Source organism: Scardinius erythrophthalmus (assembly GCF_964197995.2).
Source record: "Scardinius erythrophthalmus genome assembly, chromosome: 24".
NCBI classification, from domain to species: domain Eukaryota; kingdom Metazoa; phylum Chordata; class Actinopteri; order Cypriniformes; family Leuciscidae; genus Scardinius; species Scardinius erythrophthalmus.
Window position 1 is genome coordinate 6,388,408 of NC_138244.1, and position 23,021 is coordinate 6,411,428.

Sequence of the window (23,021 nt, forward strand, 5' to 3'; positions counted from 1 at the left end):
AGTTTGTTGACAGGCAATGGCAAAGACAACAAAACCATTTGAATGATCTGTTTTATCATGTGTACTGGTCTTTACATAGTACTAATCTACTGTACAGAACTTTAACACATATTTTGTGTTAAGTGATTATAGGAAATAATTCTAGTACCTTATTTACTATAGTAAATGTATAGTCTGTATACATCTGTAATGCTAATGGTTAGTTCCAAGCTAACCATGTAAAAGGTCAACATAAAATGGCAATCACATCCTATTTTACTTCCATAATGTGATGTTTTTCTGGGTTAAATAGTAGATTCAATGAGAAAAGCAATTGATTGGATGGAGAAAATTGGATGTTAGATAAAAGAACGGAGGAAGGGGCTGAAAATGAGGGCTTGGTAACGTCAATCAAAAAGGAAGATGCTCTAGAGACGAAGGAAGTACATTTTTATGAAAGATTATGATGACAAACATTTTCCTTTCGAATAATGTTCAATTAACCATTTAAAATACGAAAAGTGCCATGAGTTGAGAAAGTAAATGAGGTCAATTTTTATTTCATGTTGCTTTATAAAAATAACCTACAGTAATCATAGTTTGAGGTTGATTATATTATGCATCTCTGAGGAGATTCTATTAAATATTAAGACAATATTTAATAGAACAAATAGTATAAATGTTTAATAAACATGCAATATTTCCATTATTATAAAGATAATAATAAAAGTATCTGATGGCCATGTATGCACTGCTTTTTTAGGATATGCAAAACAACTTTTTCCGCTCTAATAAATTGTCAAGTCAATAAAATGACCCTTTGAAAACAATTTTAAAGCCATATTTCTTTTTTTCCCCCTCGAACAAATAAACACTGAAGAGTGAGTATACCAACCAGAACAGACCAAACCACAGGCTGGAAATGTTTAAAATCAATAAATACTTTTTACTATATGTACTTGTAAGTGTGTACAAAAAAATATATATCATTCAAATTAAGACACGCAATACACAGGTATTGCTTTCAAACAGTCATTGCACGACACCTGAACACATTTAGTCCAGGAGCTCCGGGTGTTTCTGTGTTAGAGTTCTGCGAGAGCTCTCTGGCAGTGGTACATGATGCAGTCTGGGAGAGAAGGATGAGGAGAGCGCAGCCACACGGCCAGAGCCGAGCCGTTCACTCTGCAGTGCAGGAGACAGGGGGCGCCACTGAGCAGACGGCACGCTACGATCCCCTCGGAGCCTGAAAGAACCACACGCAATTACACCATTGATCGGCTGCATGTTTACAGAGAGTGTAAATTAGTCAATTATGGTGCATGTTCACAATGGAATGTGAAAGGTGATAAAATGGGAGCTATTGTTGTGTTTACCGATGATGTCCACTACATGTAGCTGTAGGGCGTCTTTGAGAGCACTCAGGGTGGTTTTGAGCGGGTCTCCACCAGCATCTGTCAGCAGTTTCAGATTCTGTTTGACGTCATGTGACAGAGAAAGCCAGAGTTTCCCATATTCCTCTGTGGTTATAACCAAAGGCCTGTGTGTGCAGAGAGAAATGAGTTCATTAAAACAAGTCACAGCCACAAAGCTCCAAACAAACTAAATACACTAGATGTAATTTGTATTTCACTTTCATTTTATATTTAGTGGAGGAAAAAAAACTTGATTAAAAGCGGCAACCTGAAATCTGTCGCAATTTGCACGTTTATTTTTGTGTTTTTAACGCCATGCCAGCTTCTGTGGATATTTTTTTATGGCGAGAACACATACAAACAAACACATACGAGGAATAATCACTATAGATATGAATGTTTTTCAGACAGGTACAATTGTGTATATATTAAGATTATTATAGATAACTAAAACCATTAAACCTTATTTTCATTTAGTTTAACTAGATGTACTAAAATGACTAAAACTGATGTTATTAAAAATTAGATAAAGATTTAGTAATTTTGTTGTGTCAGTAAAATGTAAAAAAATTTTTTAAAGTAACTAATGCAAAATATAAACAAAAATTATAATAGTTCCTTATTAATTATTTTAATATCTTATTACGTATTTTTTTATTAATTAATGTATTATTTATTATAATTACATATTTTTTATTTTAATTATTAGTTTTTTATTGAAAAACTTACAAGTGTCATTTAGCATTTAGACCATGGATTTAGAGTGAATGCCATAAAAAAATATAATAATATTTATAAGCTTTTAATATATATTTGTATTTTATGCTAAATTAAATTCTACAAAGATCATTTTTAGCTTTTAGCTTAACAAAGAGGTATCTAGTATTAGCCAAAATGAAATTACATTTATTTATGCTAATTCAATTCTACAAAGTTAATCAAAACACTTACTCCGTTTTTTGTTAGTAATCATTTCTGAATTATTTCATAAAATATTGTTTAATAATAAACAAGTAAGGAATGTGTTTTCAGACACACGTTACCTGATAAAGTCCGTTGTGGACAGTGTCCCAGAGAAAAGGAGTGTGTTTGTGTGTCCTGGCTGTGTTTGATACGAGACGGTCCCGGTAAAGGACACGTTTGTGTGAGGCTCGTCCATCAGCAGAGCGTAATGACACACAGACGTGCTCTTGCCCTCCAGACAGTCTACGACATTCCCTCTCAAACTAGCCGTCTAGGACAGAAGATTGACATTTTGTATTATACCTCATATGCTGTCATTATACACACACACACACACACACACTACACACCTCCAGCTCCTCACAGGTCAGCTGCACTGCAACATCTTTTATCACAGCTTCCGTGCAGTTACATATGAAGATGACGAGCAGCAAAGCTTCATCTCTGAACATACGGCAGGAGGCCAGAGACAGGCTGGGGTCAGAGGTCAGGCTGATGACATCAGAGTGAGGTAGGTCTTTGATTTCAGAGGGTAACAGCGCGGTCAGATCAGAAGACACAGACGGAGGATGTCTGTCCTGTATCGTGTTGGGCCGCACGATAACCATATCGCTGCCCAGTATCTGAGACGTGTTTGCGCGCCGCTCTCCTTCCGCGTGTTTGTTCTGACTCAGGCCATTGGTTGTTGTGGATGTGGATGTGATAGGCTCCTCCTCCAGCAAACTGCCATACAGGAAGCTGTCAGTCTTGCTATGCGAGGAGTGGGAGGAGGAGTCTGAGGATCTCTCGCTGGTGCCTGATGATGATGATGATGACTCATGTGGGCGGGGCTTTTTCCGAAAGCGAGGGGGCGGGGCTTCGGATTTTCCCAGCTGAGAGGAAATGGAACAATTAGCATTTACACTACAAATGCAAAGCATTTTCGACTACTTCTAATGTGGTTTGAGTTGAATAAGACCTGCGTACTTGTTTTACAAGATAAAATCTGTCATAAAATCATTTTCTCACCAGAGATATGGAGCTTTGGGTTCCCAAACCAACAAACAAAGAGGAAGCCAGCTGCTGTTTTTCCTGATTTCGCGTTGATGGCTCCGGTTGAGGCTCTGTCCGCTCTGCTGCCTCCTGCTGGCCGGAGGGATGAACTGCAATGCCGGGTTCGTCCACTGGAGGTGCTGTTGCTGCGGTTTCTTTTTGTGGAAGATACCCATCTTTCCCCCAAACTCTCTTCACACCCTCAAGAATCAGAGTGCTAGACCTGAATCAAACCGTAATATTATGAGATATTATTACAATTCAAAATAACCATTTTCTATTTGAATATATTGTAAAATGTATTTTATTCCTGTGATGCAAAGCTGAATTTTCAGCATCATTACTCCAGTCTTCAATGTCAATGTCAAAATTTTTCTATAGCACAGTTTAAACAACTTAGAGTTGACCAAAGTGCTTTACACTACTACAAATTATAACACCATTCACACTTTTATAACACCATTCACACTTCAGTGTCACCATGATTCTTCAGAAATCATTCTAATATGATGAATTTCTGCTCAGGAAACTTATTATCAAAACAGTTCCTGCTTCATATTTTTGTGGAAACCTGATATTTCAGGATTCTTTGATGTGTAGAAAGTTTAAAAGAACAACATTTATTTGAAATAGAAGTCTTTTGCAACATTATAAATGTCTTTACTGTCACTTTTGATCAATTTAATGCGTCCTTGCTGAATAAAAGTATCTCTTTCAAAAATAAAAAATAAATAAAAATTGTTGTGAACAACCAAAGACAGCGTGCCACTCGGGTACCCACCCTTCCTTCTGAGAGAGTTCAGTGCTGTTTCCCGAAAGTCCTGAACTGACGGACAGGAGTGGTGGAGACTGTCTATCAGTGATGCTACATGATGATAAACTTACAGGCAGAGAAAAACTGTACGGCTCCAGATTCAGTGCTGGAAAAAAAAGGTCAGTCATTCAAGTTTGGGATGACATAAGGATGAGCAAATGACAATAAAATGTGAATTCTTGGGTGAACTATCCCTTTAAGGGCAGGATAAACAAACAAGTGGTAAACTATAGAGTTTACTATAGTATAAATACCCAGATGAGGGTTAATAATGGCTGTACCTCTCTCCTCAGAAAGCTCTTCTTGTCTCTGATGAGGAGGTTTATAAGGTGCGGCTCCAGCGGCCAAAGCCTCCGACACGAACCCATCCAGAAATGACAGAGAAGAGTCGACCTGTGTAGAAACGTGAGTGCTCAAAACGTGCCTTCTGAACAAAAACTACCCTTCAAAAGTTTGGGGTCAGTATTTTTTTTTTACTTTTATACAACAAGGACGCATTAAATTGATCAAAAGTGACAGTAAAGACATTTATAATGATACAAAAGATTTATATTTCAAATAAATGCTGTTCTTTTGAACTCTTTTCATTAAAGGATCCTCAACAAAATGTATCACTTTCCACAAAAATATGAAGCATCACAACTGTTTTTAACATTGATAATAATCAGAAATGCCTCTCGAGCAGCAAATCATCATATTATACTGATTTCTGAAGGATCATGTGACACTGAAGACTGGAGTAATGATGCTGATAATTCAGTTTTATCATTAGGAATAAATTAGTTTATTCAAATAGAAAACAGGTATTTTAAATCATAATAATATTTCACAATATTACCATTTATTTTTGAGCAAATAAATGCAGCCTGAGCAGAAGAGACTTCCTTCAAAAACTTACCAACCCCAAACTTTTGAATGATAATGTCCACAACAACAGTAATATGTATAATCAATTTACAATAAGGACACATTTAGAAATGGTCTTGGTTTAGTGTCTTAATGTTCACTTAATCTTCACTTGTCATAATCATTCACTTTACTTTACGCAAAGTATTCATTACTTCAATGAGCTCATTGTATCCGCATTACATTATTGCATTGTTTAAATTAATACATTTTTAGCTAACTGTGATTTTGTATATGTACATTTCTGAAATACATAACTTATCACTAAATTGTAATGTGGACTCATGCACTTTCTGTAAAGCTGCTTTGAAATGATGTGTGTTGTGAAAAGCGCTATACAAATAAACATGAATTGAATTGAATTGAACTTAGAGTGCTCTAAATCTGGCGGATTTAAGTGTGAAAACACTCTTAACAAGAGGAATGTGTCACCATGCCTGTTACCTCCATGCTGTCCCAGGGCGCTCCACGGGGAAGCACACACTCCTGGAGCTGTGAGTCCCGGCTGAGGTGACGCAGCTCCTGCGCCTGCTGACGGAGGACCGTGTCCTGTGAGGACGAAAGGCTCTCGGCCAGCTCCAGGATCAGGTCTGTCTGGCCCTCGGGGATCTTGGTCAGGGCCGACAGAATCCAGACCCGCGTCTCTGAGCTCACGCTTCCCTCATCCAGCAGCTTCGTCAGGAGTCGGATGACCTCGCGCTGGTCCACACACTCTTGGAGGTGAGAGTATTCTCCAAGAACCTGAATACACACACACACACGCACGCACCATCTTGTGAGTTTCCAGAATAACACAGATTCATCTTTTATCATTTATTTCAAAGGAAACTGACACCTGAAGTTCCTATATATATATAATATATATTTATGAAGACATTCTTTTATATAAATATATATATATATATATATATAATATCTATAATAGCATACAAATAATTATCTTATATATAATGTTTGCAACATTAAATTATTTAGTTGATATGAACTGATGCTAAATTGTAAAAAAGTAAATAAATCCATTGTTACATTTTGGTAATTTCTTAAAATTATTTAATAATATTAATTAAATACCGGTCGCTAAATTAATTTGACTAATAAGGTGCAATGTAAATAAATGAGTGCTTTCGAATCGATTAATCGCATATATTATATTAACACAAACTTTTATGTTAGATGCGATTAATCGTGATTAATCGATTTGACAGCACTAAAAATATGTGATTTGACTTAATAAAAAATGTGTCCTAATTGTTTAATATTAAATAAGTGAGAAAAGTGTCCACAAATAACACTTACTAAGCACCAAATAACAGTACAAACAGGTTTTTGTGGGTAAATAAAACAGCATATTGTATAATCCATCTGTCGTAACTCTTTCACTTCATCAGAAAATTCATCTTCAGAGGTTTAATCCTCCAAATATGAGTTTTTATACATGAATATACTTATTTCATGAGTCAATTTATTTTTGGAATATTCTTTCTGGTAACGCTTTATTATTTTACAGTGTCCTTGTTACACGTTTAATGTAGTAACAATAGTACTAACTATAAATTATGCATAATTACAAGCAACTAACCCTAAAACAAACCTAATCCTAATCCTAATCCTAATTAATATTACTCAGTACTTAAATGTATAATTACACTGTAACACGGACACCTTAAAATAAAGTGTAACCTTCTTTCTTATTTTGTACACACCCAGCTCATGACCTGAAGGAAGTGTTGGGGCAGATGAGAAGCGTCCCCCTTCAGCACCGTCAGATACGAGTCGACAGCAATCAGCCGTAACTCATCATCTTCCTCTTTACACTCTGAGCCTGAGGTGAAAACACAGAAAAACACACAAACCCCAGCAGGGGTGTAAAACAAGGCACCTTCTACCACAGTTCACAGCTCTTCAGATTGCCTACACTTCTCGTTTACCCTCCGCCAGCAGTCGCAGGAAGTTGTTTGGGACGTCCTGTTGCAGCGAATCTCCACCGATGGAAAAAACATCATTCATAGTGTGAATGAACCACGAGTTATCTGGAGCAAACGTAAGGGTTTTTATAGGAACATAAGACGAGATATAAAAGCTGACATACAACAAATGTGTGTTAATTTCATAGAAACTAGTATATTTTTAATAAACTCTAGTTAAATAGTGTTTTCTTCCCTATTTTGATGCATATTCGAGTGAAATGGCTTCTCAAACAAGAACAAATGTGGGGCGGGGCTTGATTTGGTCCATCTGGAATTGATTGGATGGTTGTGGTTTGCTATTTGTCAATTTCATGTGAGTGACAGGTCGATTAAAGGTCACTCAGGTTTGATTAAAGATTATGTGGCACATTTATAATAAATACTGCAATATTCCATTAAACAAACCAGTAACTGTCATTAAAAGGATATTTTTCAGCGAGCTCTGCAACTTTTCCAACCAGATGGATGATGGTGTGCTCGTCCTTGCATCCGCGCAGGAAGTCCAGCATCTTCTCGACGATCACGGTCACGTTCTGGGCGTTTGTGATCCTGAACAGCAATTCAAGAGTCTGAGAGAGAAGAGATAGGAAGAGATGAACAAAATGTTTGATGTTTTGGGGTCTGAGAATGGTCTGCTTGTTACCTCTCTCTTAATCGTGAAATCAGAGTGGTCCAAACACTCAATAATGGTCATCTGATGCTGCAGGGCCAGTTTGGCATCATGCTGGACGACGTACGTCAAGGCTTTCAAACCTGAAAACACACCAGTATGTGAGCAGTTAAAGGATTAGTTCGCTTTCAAAAATGTTTTTGCTGATAATTTACTCACCCCGATGTCATCCAAGATAGCCATGTCTTTCTTGAATCTTCAGTCGAAAAGAAATGAAGGTTTTTGAGGAAAACATTCCAGGATTTTTCTCCATATAATGGACTTCAATGGCAACCAACGGTTTGAAGGTTCAAATGTCCGTCTCAATGCATCTTCAAAGTCTCTACACGATCCCAGTCGAGAAATAAGGGTCTTATCTAGCGAAACGATTGGTCATTTTCCAAAAAAAAAAAAAAAAAAAAAAAAAAAAAAAAAAAAATATATATATATATATATATATATATATATATATATATATATATATATATATATATATATATATATATACTTTTAACCACAAATACTCATCTTGTACCATCTCTGAGATGCGCCACGCATTGCGTCATCACGTTGGAAAGGTCACGAAAAAAATAAAAATAATAAAAAATAATAAATTAAAACAAAGATGTCGGACGATTTTGAAGTTGAAGGAGAAAATGAAATGACATTTTTCGCCCTTCCCTACCTTTTTGAACCGGAGTACACAGACAAATAACTTAGATGACGTGATGCGTGACCTTTCCAACGTGATGACGCAATGCGTGTCGCATCTCAGAGATGGTACAAGACGAGCATTTGTGGTTAAAAAGTATATATATATAATTTTTTTTTTTTAGAAAATGACCAATCGTTTCGCTAGATAAGACCCTTATTTCTCGACTGGGATCATGTAGAGACTTTGAAGCTGCATTGAGACGGACATTTGAACCTTCAAACCGTTGGTTGCCATTGAAGTCCATTATATGGAAAAAATCCTGGAATGTTTTCCTCAAAAACCTTAATTTCTTTTCGACTGAAGATTCAAGAAAGACATGGATATCTTGGATGACATCGGGGTGAGTAAATTATCAGCAACATTTTTTTTGAAAGTGAACTAATCCTTTAAAGCGAGGAGAGGTTCACCAACTAGTGAAAATCTAAAGAAAGAATTTTACCAAGATATTTGAGGTTGATCTTTGGAGACAGAACAAAATTCCCGATGCATCTCGCTGCTTTTTCCAGCAGCTCGGCTTTGGGGTGTATGGTGTAGATGGCCTTCACACACTCATACAGGATTGCTGAAACACACATTATGTGTTACTTGCATTCATTTTTCTGACGATTTACTGTTCGGTCCATTAGAAGAGATGATTTTACCGTAAGTGATGTTGTGGTTCATTTCCGCTCTGCGCAGAGACTCATCCAGAACTTCATACATCAGCTCACTGGTGCTGGAAAATGAAGAGACACATTTTACATTCGAATTTCAGAGACAGTGTGTGCTTTCCCTGTTTAATACACACTTTTAGTGCATAACGTGAGTACCTTTGGTCTTCTCTCCCGAGCAGCGAGAGGATCCTGAGCAGCTGGATCTGCAGCCACGGCGCAGGAACGTTGTGGTAGTAAAAATCCATCGGGAGTTTCCCACCCACCACCTGCTTCATGATGGCGACGAAACTGCCAGTCAGATCTTTATAGCCCTCTGGACTCTCCTGATAAAGAGAAAAACATCAGATGTAAGCGGAATACTGCAATTACAGCCAATTAGAACATATTTATTGTTTAATATAGAGATGTAGCAACCCGATTAGCCAATTAAACATACAGAAGCTTGTTTCCATCATGGAATGAAAAAGAAAAAAGAAAAAAGTGATTGTTACTTTTTATCTCACAATTCAGATTTTATAACTCACAATTGCGAGAAATAAAGTCAGAATTGCAAGACATAACCTCGCAATATTGAGAAATAAATTGAGAATTGTGAGATATAAATTCAGTTTGCCAGAAATAAAGAAAGAATTGCAAGATATAAAGTGAGAATTGCAAGATATAAACTCAATTGCGAGAAATAGTCAGAATTGCGAGATATAAATTCGCAGTTGCGAGAAAAAGTCAGGATTGTAAGATCTCGCAGAAAACTCGCAATTGCGAAATATAAAGTCAGAAGTCGGGTTTATATATCTCACAATTCTGACTTTATATTTCGCAATTGTGAGAATTGCAATTTTTAAGATATGAAAGTCAGAACTGTGAGATATAAAGTTGCATTCACTTTTTTATTTTCCTATTCCGTGACGGAAACAAACCTCCATAAATATGAGGTTGTAGCTGGTTGGGTTATGAAAACCTCTGATTAATACGGAAGAAATAATATTTAACTATGAATTGGATGCTACTTTGAATTGACTATTATAATGGATAAAGATGTTTGCTTGGTTTCATAAATACTGAAATTGAAAGACCAACCCTGATCAGCTGTAGGTAAATGTGTAGTGATGATGTCATGACGCCCGGATCTTTGTCGCACAGGGCCTTACGAAACTTGGCGTGAATGTGCTGGACTTGATTCGGAGCGATAAGATAAAACTTGTACAACGCCAGGACGGCTTTCCTCCGAATGATCTCCCTTGGATAGGAAAGAGAGACAAGAATATGAGTTATTATTAAATTATTATTAAATTATTAAATTAGTAATGTTGCCTTGGCAAGTTAGAAGTTGAAGTACTAAATTACTAAAACTGAAATAAAAATAAATTAAAGCTATATAGAAATATATATATATATATATATATATATATATATATATATATATAGACAATAAAAAAATGACAAAAATTACTAAAATGAAAAATATATAAAAATGCAAAATAAAGCTATATAGAAATATATTTTGCAAAAAATAACAAAGATGATAAAAAAGAAGCACATACAAAATTACCAAAATTAAAATGAAAGCTAAAAATATATTTAAAAAAAAGCTAAAATAAAACTGAAATAAAAATAAATTGAAGCTACACAGAAATATATTTAAAAAAATAACAAAGATGACAAAAAAGAAGCACATAAATTTACTATAATTAAAATGAAAACTAAAACTAAAAATAAAAGATAAACTAAAACAGAAATAAAAATAAATTAAAGCTAAATAAAATTTGTTTTTTAAATGACAAAAAAGCACATAAATTTCTAACATTAAAATGGAAACTAAAAATATATAAATGAAAGCTAGTTGAAAATATCAATAACTATTTTAATAGTGTATAAAAATACTAACATTACACTAGTTTTAAATGAACAACATCAGCCATATCTGATATAATATCTAAAAGTCTTATAGATGGCTTTTAGACATTTTCCAGTGTTCAAAAGAAAAATAACTCTATGATTTGCGTGTGTTTCAGAGGAGGGACTCTCGCTGGCTTACTTGGGATGTGAAAGCTTGTCTTCCACCAGAGGCAGGACGGCAGGGATCATGTCTTTAGGGAAAACCTGAGCTACAACAGTCAACGCCATGCACGCTTCAATGAGATTAGTGCTCTGAAGATCCTGCCACATGTATACGACACGTTCAGTCATACACTTCAAGTATATGTTCAATCAGAAGTAATAAGACACAAGCTCACCTTTAATACTGTGTTTACCAGCAGCAACAGCAACTCATGGCCCTCGCTGAGGAAGAGAGACACTGCGAGGTACCCTGACACCACAAAGAGCACAACAAAATCTAGATAAGGCTCAAATCATACACATTCAGGGACCAACATAGTATTTTTTATTTTTTTTTCATAAATAATCTCCACATGGAGATCTGGAATTATAATAACAGTAGTAGTAGATTTGTATAATTTATTTGTTTAATATAGACATAAATAACTGTAGATTTGTATACATTAATAATTTTTTATATTCTAATACACTGCCAGTCAAAAGTTTAGAATAATTAAGATTTTTAAATGTTTTTAAAAGAAGTCTCTTCTGCTCACTAAGGCTGAATTTATTTAATCAGAAATACAGTAAAAAAAACAGTAATATTGTGAAATATTATTGCAAATGTTTTCTATTTGAATGTTTTAAAAATGTAATTTATTCCTGTGATGCAAAGTTGAATGTTCAGCATCATTACTCCAGTCTTCAGTGTCACATGATCCTTCAGAAATCATTCTAATATGAATGATAATTTTAAAATATATTCAAATAGAAAACAGTTGTTTTTATTTTTAATTGTAATAATATTTCACAATATTACCGTTTTTACCGTATATATTGTATTTTATATACTATATACTATATATATATATATATATATATATATATATATATATATATATATATATATATATATATATATATATATATATATATCAAAGCTGAGTTTTCAGCATCATTACTCCAGTCTTCAGTGTCACATGATCCTTCAGAAATCACTCTAATATGGTGATTTGCTGCTCAAGAAACATTTATGATTATTATCAATGTTGAAAACAGTTATTTACATTTTTTTTCATGATGCTGTGATGAATAGAAAGTTCAAAAGAACAGCATTTATATGAAATCTAAAGCTTTTGTAACATTAAACACTACCCTTCAAAGGTTTGGGGTCAGTAAGAATTTTAATTTTATTTTTGGGAAAGAAATAAAATAAATCAATACTTTTATTCATCAAGGATGAGTTAAACTGATCAAAAGTTTCAGTAAAGACATTTATAATGTTAAACAATATTCTATTTTAAATAAATGCTGTTATGCTGAACTTTCTATTCTTCAAAGAATTTTGATTTTTTTTTGTAAATAACAGTTTTCAACATTGATAATAATCATAAATGTTTCTTGAGCATCAAATCATCATATTAGAGTGATTTCTGAAGGATCATGTGACACTGAAGACTGGAGTAATGATGCTGAACATTCAGCTTTGATCACAGGAATAAATTACAGTTTAAAATATATTAAAATAGAAAACAGTAATTTTAAATTGTCATAATATTTCACAATATTACTGTTTTTTTTTATTGTTTTTTTATCAAATAAATGCAGCCTTGGTGAGCAAAGATACTTCTTTTAAAAACATTAAAAAATCTAACTGACCCCAAACTTTTGAACGGTAGTGTATGTGTGTGTAATAATGTATTATACATAAATATTATTATTATAAATAATCATATTAATAATAATATAATAATATTATTATTATATTTTGTTATAATTGGTAAATAATTCTGGACCCAGTGTAAAGTGTCCTGTGATTGAACTGAAGGCGATGGGAACGTACCCACTCTCTTCTCCAGGACGCTGCCCTGCTGGGCCAGTTTGATGGCATGAATGTATGTGAAGGAGGCGTCGTAGCCCAGCATCTCACAGTACATGGCTCGCACCATGACCTCTCTCATCTGCTTCTGTAAGCACCACACACACACACACACACACACACACACACACACACACTGAGCTCGAATAACCAGCTTCTGAGGGACAGCGATGATGACGCTGATGTCTGTACGGCTCACCATGCTGGTGTTGGGAGACGAAACCTGCTCTTTCATGGCAGACAGCTCCTGCTTAATGAGCTTCTCCTCCTCCTACACATCAAATAACACACTTTACAATAAAGAAACACTGCATTGCATCTGTATATGGTATTTAATCTCTTTGAACCTGGTGACCTTTTTGCAATTGTTTTAAATTACGTTTTACAATATTTATTTTGTAAATATTTTTCTATTGATTGTTTTCACACACACACACACTATATATATATATATATATATATATATATATATATATATATTAGGGCTGTCAAAAGATTAATCGCGATTAATCGCATCCAAAATAAAAGTTTGTGTTTCTATAATATATGTGTGTGTACTCTGTATAATTATTTTGTATATATAAATACACACACATGCATGTATATATTTAAGAAATATTTGCATACATATACTGTATATATTTATATATAATTTATATTATATATAAATATATTTTTTTTATATATAAATTACAAATTTTTCTTAAATATATACAAGCATGTGTGTGTATTTATATATACAAATTTAATTATACACAGTACACACACATATATTATTTAAACACAAACTTTTATTTTGGATGCGATTAATCGCGATTAATCTTTTGACAGCCCTAATATATATATATATATATATATATATATACACACACACACACACACACACACATACATATATGTATATATATATCTCAAGATTAATTGATTTTACTCAATATTTGTATTTTTACTGATATATGTATTTTTACTGATCTATATATATATAGTATATAGTAAAATCAATTAATCTGACCATTAAATCATTTTAAAAGAGTTTAAACTTTTTAGATATAACATGTCACACTGCAAGACACTACAGTCACTGCTTAACATGTCAAATACCCTAAAATAAATGACATGTCAGTATCTATATTCATGCTTATGTCTGTTATGAGTATTTCTCTTCCTCACATGTTTAGATGTCAGTTCTGTGATGCTCCTGATTAGTTGTTTTAATCCACTGGTGATTTTTGAGGCTCCAGTTTGAGTGTCAAATAAACCCGGCAGAGCAGAGAGAGTTTTCTCCACAACATCACTCATTTCAGCACGACGAAACACACAAGCAGATTATAACACACAGCCGAGACCCTACATAAAGATAAGTGCACTACAGCAGGAGAAATACCCATACAATACCTATACTACAGTCATAACACACTGTATGAAAACACAAACCATCATGACTAGACTTTCTCGCCGCCTACAGGAAGTGCGCTGCTGCTGTTTTCATAATAAAAGTCCCACGGGAGCTAAAAAAATAAAATAAAATAATACTGTTAAAAATAGTAATACTAATACTTCTTTTTAAATTAAATTAAATTATGAATATTTTTTAATACTTAAGCAGAATGAAATAGCAATATAATGAAATTCGTTGAATGTAAAAAAATAATGTTCATTTATTAAAGCTAAATATCAATATCATTCCATATCTATCTATCTATCTATATTTTTTTTAAATAAAACTAATCTAATATCACAAACAGGCACTTCATTAAACATGAAATAAAGAGACACCACACGGCTTTCAGTGTTTAAAATCCATTTATTTATTTTTATGTATATTGATACTGTGTCGATATGACAACCTATATATTATATATACACTTTGCTACAGTAAGAAAGAACAACTATAGTGGCATAATAATTAAAAGACAATCAGACCATTATGAGTAAGAGAGCATAACTAAATCTGTTATCTTGCATATCAGATACAGTGTCCGCTAAACAATATTTTCCGTTTCACTCATTAACAATGATTTAAGTCGTCAATCTGGTAAATAATCTTTGTTGAGCATCAACCTCATGCACAGACCTTAACAACATGGATTACATTTGTATTTTTTGGATTAACGTTTAAGATAAATTAGAACAGCATTAAAGAGGGGGAGTTGCTGCCATAGAAACCATCCAAGGCCATCCCATAATATCAAGCGTGGTGTGAACATTGGAGTGACTGTGTTGATTAGAGTTGGAAGTGGATGCACTACAGTCTGTCTGTATTATCTACTCTACAGCACTCAACACACTATTAGAGTCTGCGGTTCTCCTTGATTCCGGATAAAAGTGAGAAATGTGAAACACAACCAGTCTGAGGTTCAGGAACATTCAGGCCCAGATCTAAAAAGAAAAGAAAGACAAACTCTGAGACTTTGATCACAATGCTTAATACATTTAGACTGACTGTATTAAGAAATGTTTTCCACTGACCCGTAATGTGTGATCCCAAGATCCCGAACAGAACGATGTTCCGTCCGGAGAGACGCGGAGGGTGCTAACTCTGTTTTCATGTCCGAACAAGATGGACACGCGGGTGCCCTTTAAGACGTCCCATACATTGATTGTGTAGTCATTGTAACCACCAAACAGAAGTCTCCCTGCACAAAGATATTAGCATAGCATAAACAACAAACTCATTCAAAAAGAAAATGAATGACATTAATAAATATATGTGTTTGCTTTATAAAATGTGCTTTGTTATGTGATGTTTTTGTTGACTGCAGCTTTAGAAGATCAACTATGTGTGAAGAAAGAAAACTTTTTTCTGAATGGAATTTTGGCATTTTTGAAATGGAATAACAGCATATTTGCACACTTTACAGAACATATTCTGCAAACAATAAAAAAAAAAAGATATAATCTGAACAAGCATGCACCATGCTAGGGGTTTTCAAACTGGAGCAAAAAATAATTAAACAATTTATCAAAGAATAATAAGGCATTCAAAAATATGTAAAATTTTCTATAATATTAATATATTTTTACATATACATTTTACATATTTTTTTACTTATTCAATGTATGCATACTTTATATTTATGTATGTTTGTGTGTATATATATATATATATATATATATAGTACAAAAAGAAAGTTAGAATTTTTTTTAAGTTAATATATAATATTAATACATTTATAAATGTTACATTTACATATTTTATATAAAAAATACATATATATATATATGTATGTATGTATGTGTGTGTATGCTAGTATTGAATTCCATTCATTCTGGTTTGTAAAGACTCAGTGAAGCGACTAAATTATTCTTTCTGAAGAATAATGTGATTAATTACAATTATTTTATAGTTCTATTTTTCTCTTCAAGTTTATATATTACATATAAAAGTAATCTATTGATGGCAGAAAAAAATATTAAATAATAAATATTAATAATAATGAATATTAATTTAAAAAATCCAGATAATTTTTATAATATATATTGTATATATATATATATATATATATATATATATTGCTAGATAATGTCTATATATATATATTGCTAGATATATATAGCAATACTGTATCAGACCAATCAAATAGTGAGTTATTATAAATTGTGGTTGATATTACTTTCATTGATCACACTGAAAAAGGGAGGTCGAGTGCACTGAATTGTGGGATACAATACACTACAGTGTGTTCTGGATAGGCACTGCACATTTTGCAAAAGCAATAGGTTCTGTGAGTATACAGTTCACATAAAATATTACCAGTGATGTGGTTTTATGATATTCTAAACAGTGCCACTGCTCACCGCTGAGAGAGAAATCCACACTCGAGGCTCCGAATATGATGCTCTCCTTGGAATAAATGGCCACCTCTCTGTCTGCCCTCAAGTCATAGAGACGACACTATAAACACACACAATAAGGACAAGATTGAATGCATTTTTCATTATTTCAACACAGGAAGTATGAAAAAACAAAAGGAAAGAACAGACTCACAGTAGCGTCATCTGAGCCTGAAGCGAAAGCATCTCCGCTTGGATAGTACCTGCAGTGATAATAAAATATGAGCTGTCATGTGACTGTCTCGCTCAGTAAACATTCAACAATACTCAAAGGTGCAGCCAAAGACGAGTCGGATCAGTCGACGGCCATTGCCTTTACATGGTCATAACATTTTGAGGGTTTACAGACTATAAATATTGACCAGCATTGTAAAGGCCTGAGTCTACTTGGGTTTTTTATGCTCTATGACAAAAACAGGCCTGAGGACACTTACCGCACACTGTTGATGTCAGATTCATGAGTCTCGAAAGACTGGACACACTGTCCCGTGCGCAAGTCCCACACGCAAGCCTTCTTATCGCAGCCCTGAGAGAGGCGAGAACACACAGGTCACTGCACAGGCATGTTAACAGCTCCATTGTGCTCATGTGTCTGTGTGTGAATGAGTGCTGTGTGTGGGCTTGTTCTGCTACTCTTGTGGGCACCAGAATGTCCTCAGATGAACAGCAAAACCAGACAAATCCTCCTCGAGGAGATGACCAGAAAAAAAGGTTAATAAAGTGACTAAATTTAGCACTGATTCATGTTTAAAAATACTCATCATCTACCTAATAATTCATCATCTAAAAGACCCAGGCCTGATTTCACAGACAGGGCTTAGATTAAGCCGAGTTACTAGACACTCAGCATTTTCATTGGACACAATTTTGACATTGACACTATGAGGAAAACTGCCATATAGATATTTTTGATATCTAAAATATGAAAAATATATTATTATTTGGCAGCAGGGATATTAGGCTGCTGTCACTTTAAGAGCGGACACATGGATCCATTATACTGTTACACAAGCGTTTTCTATCTCATTACATTCGTTACATTACAATTACAATTACTCGTTTATGTTCACTTCAAACATGACTGACTGTGTTTACGTGTATACTCGCCAATAACGGCATTTTGACATTATTTTGTGTATTTGACTATTTAAGTGCAATAAGCAGTGAAAAAGTCTCAATTTAGCACTGAGAGGTGGCTTTATGTGCCGCAATTTAGAGGTGAGAACAAAATCTGCGGGAATGAGTCAAATTATGCACAATGTGCGCCATGGAGTACAATATTCATCCGGATATATAGTGCGCCAGAAACAATATTCATCCGGAGCAAATGAAACGAGTGAGTGAGGAGAAGCGGGTTTGTGTGTCACTCGCTGTCAGAGAGAGAGAGAGAGAGAGAGAGAGAGAGAGAGAGAGAGAGAGAGAGAGAGAGAGAGAGAGAGAGAGAGAGAGAGAGAGAGAGAGAGAGAGAGAGAGAGAGCAGCTCGTATCCTGCATCTATTCTGTGGAAAATGAGTATTTGAAGCATTTCATATATTTCAGTATCGATATGTATCGAAAAATATATATTTTTGACAACACTACATTGCACCTAGTTTATTATTTTAGATACCTTTTTAAAAGACTAAGAATTTTTTTTTACATATATATATATATATAAAATTCCAAGCAACCAAAGTTACACACCACTGCTGATACACACACATTTGGTAGGTTGTTGGGTGTTAATGTCAAGCCCTGCTGGTGTGCATCTTGAGACAAAACAAGTTGCTTTCAGTTAGGACAGATCAAACATGCATTTTAGTCTGGCACTAGGCTCATGCCTTGATCTCATTCAAGGCTTATGTAAGGTAATTCTTGCTCTAATTCAAGATTATGTAAGATAACGTGTGACATTCATTCATTGCGAGGGCCAGTGTTTGGGATGAGCAGTGCTGTTCCCACCCCTGACACAAACGTGTTTCCGGTCTCAGAGGGGGCAAGGTCCAGACACAGCACATCAGCCGCGTGTCCATGGAAACTCTGCAGCATCTGACCGCTCTCTACATCCCAAAGAGCACACGTGCCGTCGCCGCTGGACGTCAGGATCTATCGCACACACAAGACACACTGCAGTCGGTACAATGCAAGACTGTTTCCATTATTTCATCCTTCATTGAAGCATACCTGCATATCTGAGTTTGTAAAGCAGCATGCAGACAGGTAGTTGGTGTGCATGGCCACTGATTTCTTCTTGGCGGCAAGGTTTTCGTTCTTGTCCAGGGATAGCGGGTACACAGAGCACTTATTGTCCAACCCACTGAGAAAAACAACAGATAAGTTAGTAAAATAACTCTACCGAAGAGTGAATAATTAAAGGGAGGATGAAATGCTATTTCATGCATACTGAGTTTTTTACACTGTTAAAGAGTTGGATTCCCATGCTAAACATGGACAAAGTTTCAAAAATTTAATTGCACGTTTAAAGGAGTATTTATGTGCCAAAAATTGTCCTTCCGGTTTGTCACAAGTTTCGGAAAGTTTTTTTTTGAGTATGGGTATGTGTGACGTCAGATGTAACGGAATTTCCTAATATGGGTCCTAAGGGCACTTCTCCGGTAAGATCGCGGGCGCGCGCGCACCCGTAAACCAGAGCAAGAGAGCGAAAGCAGTTCGCCATCAAAGCGCCCTGCCCGGCTTTTGGGAAGTCAGTGTCACCAAAGAAGTGTGTTTTTGGTTGCCAGGGCAAGACAACCCTGCACAGATTCCCAAAGAACCCAGCGTTAAGGCACCCGTGGATGGAGTTTGTTTTTCCTGAGCATAAACGGAGTTGTGTAGACTGTTTGTTCCCTGCATTTCGACGATGATTGTTTTATAAACAAAGCCCAGATCGACGGATTTGCAGATCGTTTAATGCTTAAGGATCGAGCAGTCGCAATGATAAAGGTTCGGTGAGTAAAACTGCTTCTAATCTATTGTCTCTCTGTGTTGTTACTAGCTCGGCGCGTTAGCACAGCTTTAGCTTCGCCCACACGGCCCGCCTCCAGCCGCTCGTTTTTTTCCGGAAAGACTCGGTACATCCTATCTTTCTTAATATAATATAATAAAACTAAAGACTTTTTGGAGATATGAAGGATGCAATACTACTCTATAGGTACTCAAGATTAACAGGAGATTGAGTGAAAATGAGCATTTCACCCCCCCTTTAAGATGAAGTTAGCAAGCAAATTCCCACCAATATGTATTATTGTTGTTTTCAAACAAGGACATTTTGTATTTACTAAACTTTAAAATTGAAGTGTGTAACATCTGCGCCAACTAGTGGCACCAAATGGAACTGCATCAAATATTGTTTCCAAACATGTTTCCTAAAAGCCTCTTCTGCCACTGCCAATTATTATAATATTACAAATTTGAATAATATTTAGAATCAGTAATTAATAAACTAATTAAACTATTAATGATAATAACCCTGTCCACTGGTCAGAGAACCAGGAGGTCCTGTCCAAAATGTATGCAGTGAAGTAGAGCCAGAAGTTCACTTAATCAGCCATTTCAAATAAAAGAAGCAGTCGGATAATAGCCAAGTAACTTATTGTTTATTGAATTGTTGTATAAAATTAATATTACATTTGCAAACGTGCTGATATTCAGGACAACAGCACTTTTGCTTGTGTGATATTGCTTATAAATATTAAAACAAACTTATACAGAGACTTATTTTGTACCATATCTTGTTTTTTGGAAGCATTTTTATAAATTTTTGAGGCATTTTTACCTCAAGCCCTCGTTAATTTCTCTTTTTCGAGCGCAAGCTAATGTTGCGAGGCCCGTTTCAAGTGAAACGGGTGAAAAATAGCAAACTGCTCTTGATTTAGAAAGGAGCCAGAGACTCACCCACAAGCCACTGCACATCCAGACGGGGCGTAAGCACAGGCCATGACCCACGTACAGGGCATAGTCACTGCATGCTCCTGTCAAAAAATTGAAATAATGAGAATGGAGCAATAAAATATGTAATTAAAATACAATAAGGCTTATAACTGAAGTTAAATAATATTATATTAAAAACTGAACCACACTTTTAATCAAAATTAGTCATTAGCAGTCTCTTTTCACCTTATTTGTTGTAAACGCATCCCATACAATCACCTTTCCATCCTAAAATGCAGGAGAAAATGAAATAATAATATAAGAAAATATAACTGCATGTAAATATAGGCCCTCCTTGATGTATTTATATGTTTATAGACTGACCTGAGACGAGCTGACGATTCTCCTCCTGTCTTTACACCAGTCCATACACAAGACTTTATTTCCATGGCCTTTCAGCGTTCGTCTGGTTTTCATGACAAACTGACCCAAAGACTCAATCTTCTCCGCCACTTGATGTACTGATTGAAAAAGTCACAATATTAACACCATTTTGTTTATTTCTTGTTTTTATCCTTTATTAATGAACCTGCCTTCAAAATCCTACATCACAAAAAATTGCTGGCAGTAATGATTGCCTCATATCAAACAATTAGTGAACAAGCCTTTCAAAAAAAAAAAAGATAAATAATAAATGAACAAACAAACAAAGAGTAATTAGTGCTGTCAAATCGACTAATTGCATTGGACATAAAAGTTTATATATATATGTGTGTGTGTGTGTGTGTGTGTGTGTGTATGTATACACACACATATTTTTACAAACTTATGTTAGATGTGATTAATCGCGATTAATCGATTTGACATCACTAAAAGTAATACATAAAAAAGTATTCATTCTTAGCAGCGTTGTTATTGTGTAACAAACAAACTATTAAAAACCGTTCCAGGAAAGAAAATACTAAATGAAAAGCTTAAACTTAGAACTAGAAATGTTACTAGCCTACTATTTAAGTTTTTTTCATTTTTACTTGTTTTAGTATGAAATAATAATACTGTAAATTAAAGCTAAGTAGAATATTTACCAGAAAATAACGAATTAAAAAGGACAACAGCACATAATAAAATGACTAAAACTTAAACTAAAACCGAATATATAAAAATAAAAGCTAATTCAAAATATGAATACTAGTAGGCTATATAATAATACACTGATTCTTAGTAAAGACTGCCGTGTTTTTCCCAGAATATCCTCTGTGATGCTGAACGGAAAATCAAGCGCTCCCTCGCCACCTCCACCATTATCATCCTCATCACCTTTCTGAACACTAATCACTTTATCTAAATGACTGATTGCTCTGATTTCCTCTTCAGTCTGATTCACAGAACACATCCACACACATAACGGCAGCTATGATTAGTATTAAATGATCATTAAGCTCCTGATATACGTCTTCATTAAACACACATACGGCGGTTTAACGGCTCTTACGCTCGACATCGTGCAGTTTGGCTCTCTCCTCCTCCAGCTTCGTCTTCAGCGTCTCAGACTCGGTTTTGAGCGTCGACAGAGTGTCGCTAGGCTGCTCTGCCACCTCCTGAGCGGCCATTGCCACGAGAAAACACAAGTTTCGCGGAGGTGAAGAGTGTTTTGTCGGGGAGAGGAGAGCAGGGACGCGGAGGAGAGCCTGGAGACGGAGCGCACGGGTGATGGATGATGCAGCTGGCGTGACGTCATGAGGGGCGCGCGCACGCTCTCGCGCATCCGCCTGAACCCCCAGAGAGTCACTCGGATGTGCGTTATATTATATCCTCCTGATGATGATGATGATGATGATCAATATTTGAGCTTTCTACATTTGGAAGGACACAAATCCCTGTCTCACTGGAAAATATATTCTCTATTAATTCACTACTTCATTTTTAGCAATCTCAGAATTTACCTCAACATAAAAAAAAAAACAATGTTAAACTTAAATTAATTTTACATTAATGTAAAATTTAAATATTTTATTATATTCTTAACATTTTTGTTTAAAAATAGTGAATCCTATGTGTTGTGCCATACTGTTATGTGAATTTTTTTATGACAATTAAACAACACTAATACATATATTAAAAAAAGGCATTCCTGGTGGTAGTATATGTTGTACTGTTTTTAATGCATTGATTTAAAAAAAGTGTCCTGATGATTTTCATTTCCTTATTAGAGTATGGAAAATATGCAAATGTCATTGAAAATTAAAACTACAGCAAGGAAAAATGGGGGAAAACTGCATATCATAAAAATAGTCTTAATGTTTTGTAATATATATATACATACATATAT

The 23,021-nt window shown here is 34.9% G+C and overlaps 2 protein-coding genes across 2 annotated transcripts; both read right to left on the reverse strand.

The window, feature by feature from the left end:
- Positions 1-901: 901 nt before the first annotated feature.
- ap4e1 (adaptor related protein complex 4 subunit epsilon 1) lies at positions 902-14,475 on the reverse strand. Its single transcript, XM_081355424.1, has 21 exons — positions 14,180-14,475; positions 13,209-13,280; positions 12,974-13,097; positions 11,328-11,401; positions 11,129-11,250; positions 10,171-10,330; positions 9,250-9,416; positions 9,082-9,155; positions 8,880-9,002; positions 7,720-7,829; positions 7,506-7,645; positions 7,038-7,150; positions 6,813-6,931; positions 5,554-5,850; positions 4,485-4,596; positions 4,171-4,309; positions 3,366-3,612; positions 2,708-3,229; positions 2,438-2,628; positions 1,356-1,519; positions 902-1,225 (listed from the first exon to the last, which is right to left on the reverse strand). The coding sequence occupies exons 1-21, from the start codon at positions 14,306-14,308 to the stop codon at positions 1,065-1,067; spliced, it is 3,360 nt and encodes a 1,119-aa protein (XP_081211550.1). The 5' UTR covers positions 14,309-14,475; the 3' UTR covers positions 902-1,064.
- A 321-nt stretch (positions 14,476-14,796) lies between these two features.
- Positions 14,797-22,465, reverse strand: gnb5a (guanine nucleotide binding protein (G protein), beta 5a). The gene is made up of 11 exons (XM_081355378.1): positions 22,185-22,465; positions 21,077-21,213; positions 20,939-20,980; positions 20,717-20,793; positions 19,007-19,139; positions 18,785-18,928; positions 17,278-17,369; positions 16,998-17,046; positions 16,808-16,904; positions 15,479-15,645; positions 14,797-15,388 (listed from the first exon to the last, which is right to left on the reverse strand). The coding sequence occupies exons 1-11, from the start codon at positions 22,300-22,302 to the stop codon at positions 15,377-15,379; spliced, it is 1,068 nt and encodes a 355-aa protein (XP_081211504.1). The 5' UTR covers positions 22,303-22,465; the 3' UTR covers positions 14,797-15,376.
- Between the last annotated feature and the right edge of the window lie 556 nt (positions 22,466-23,021).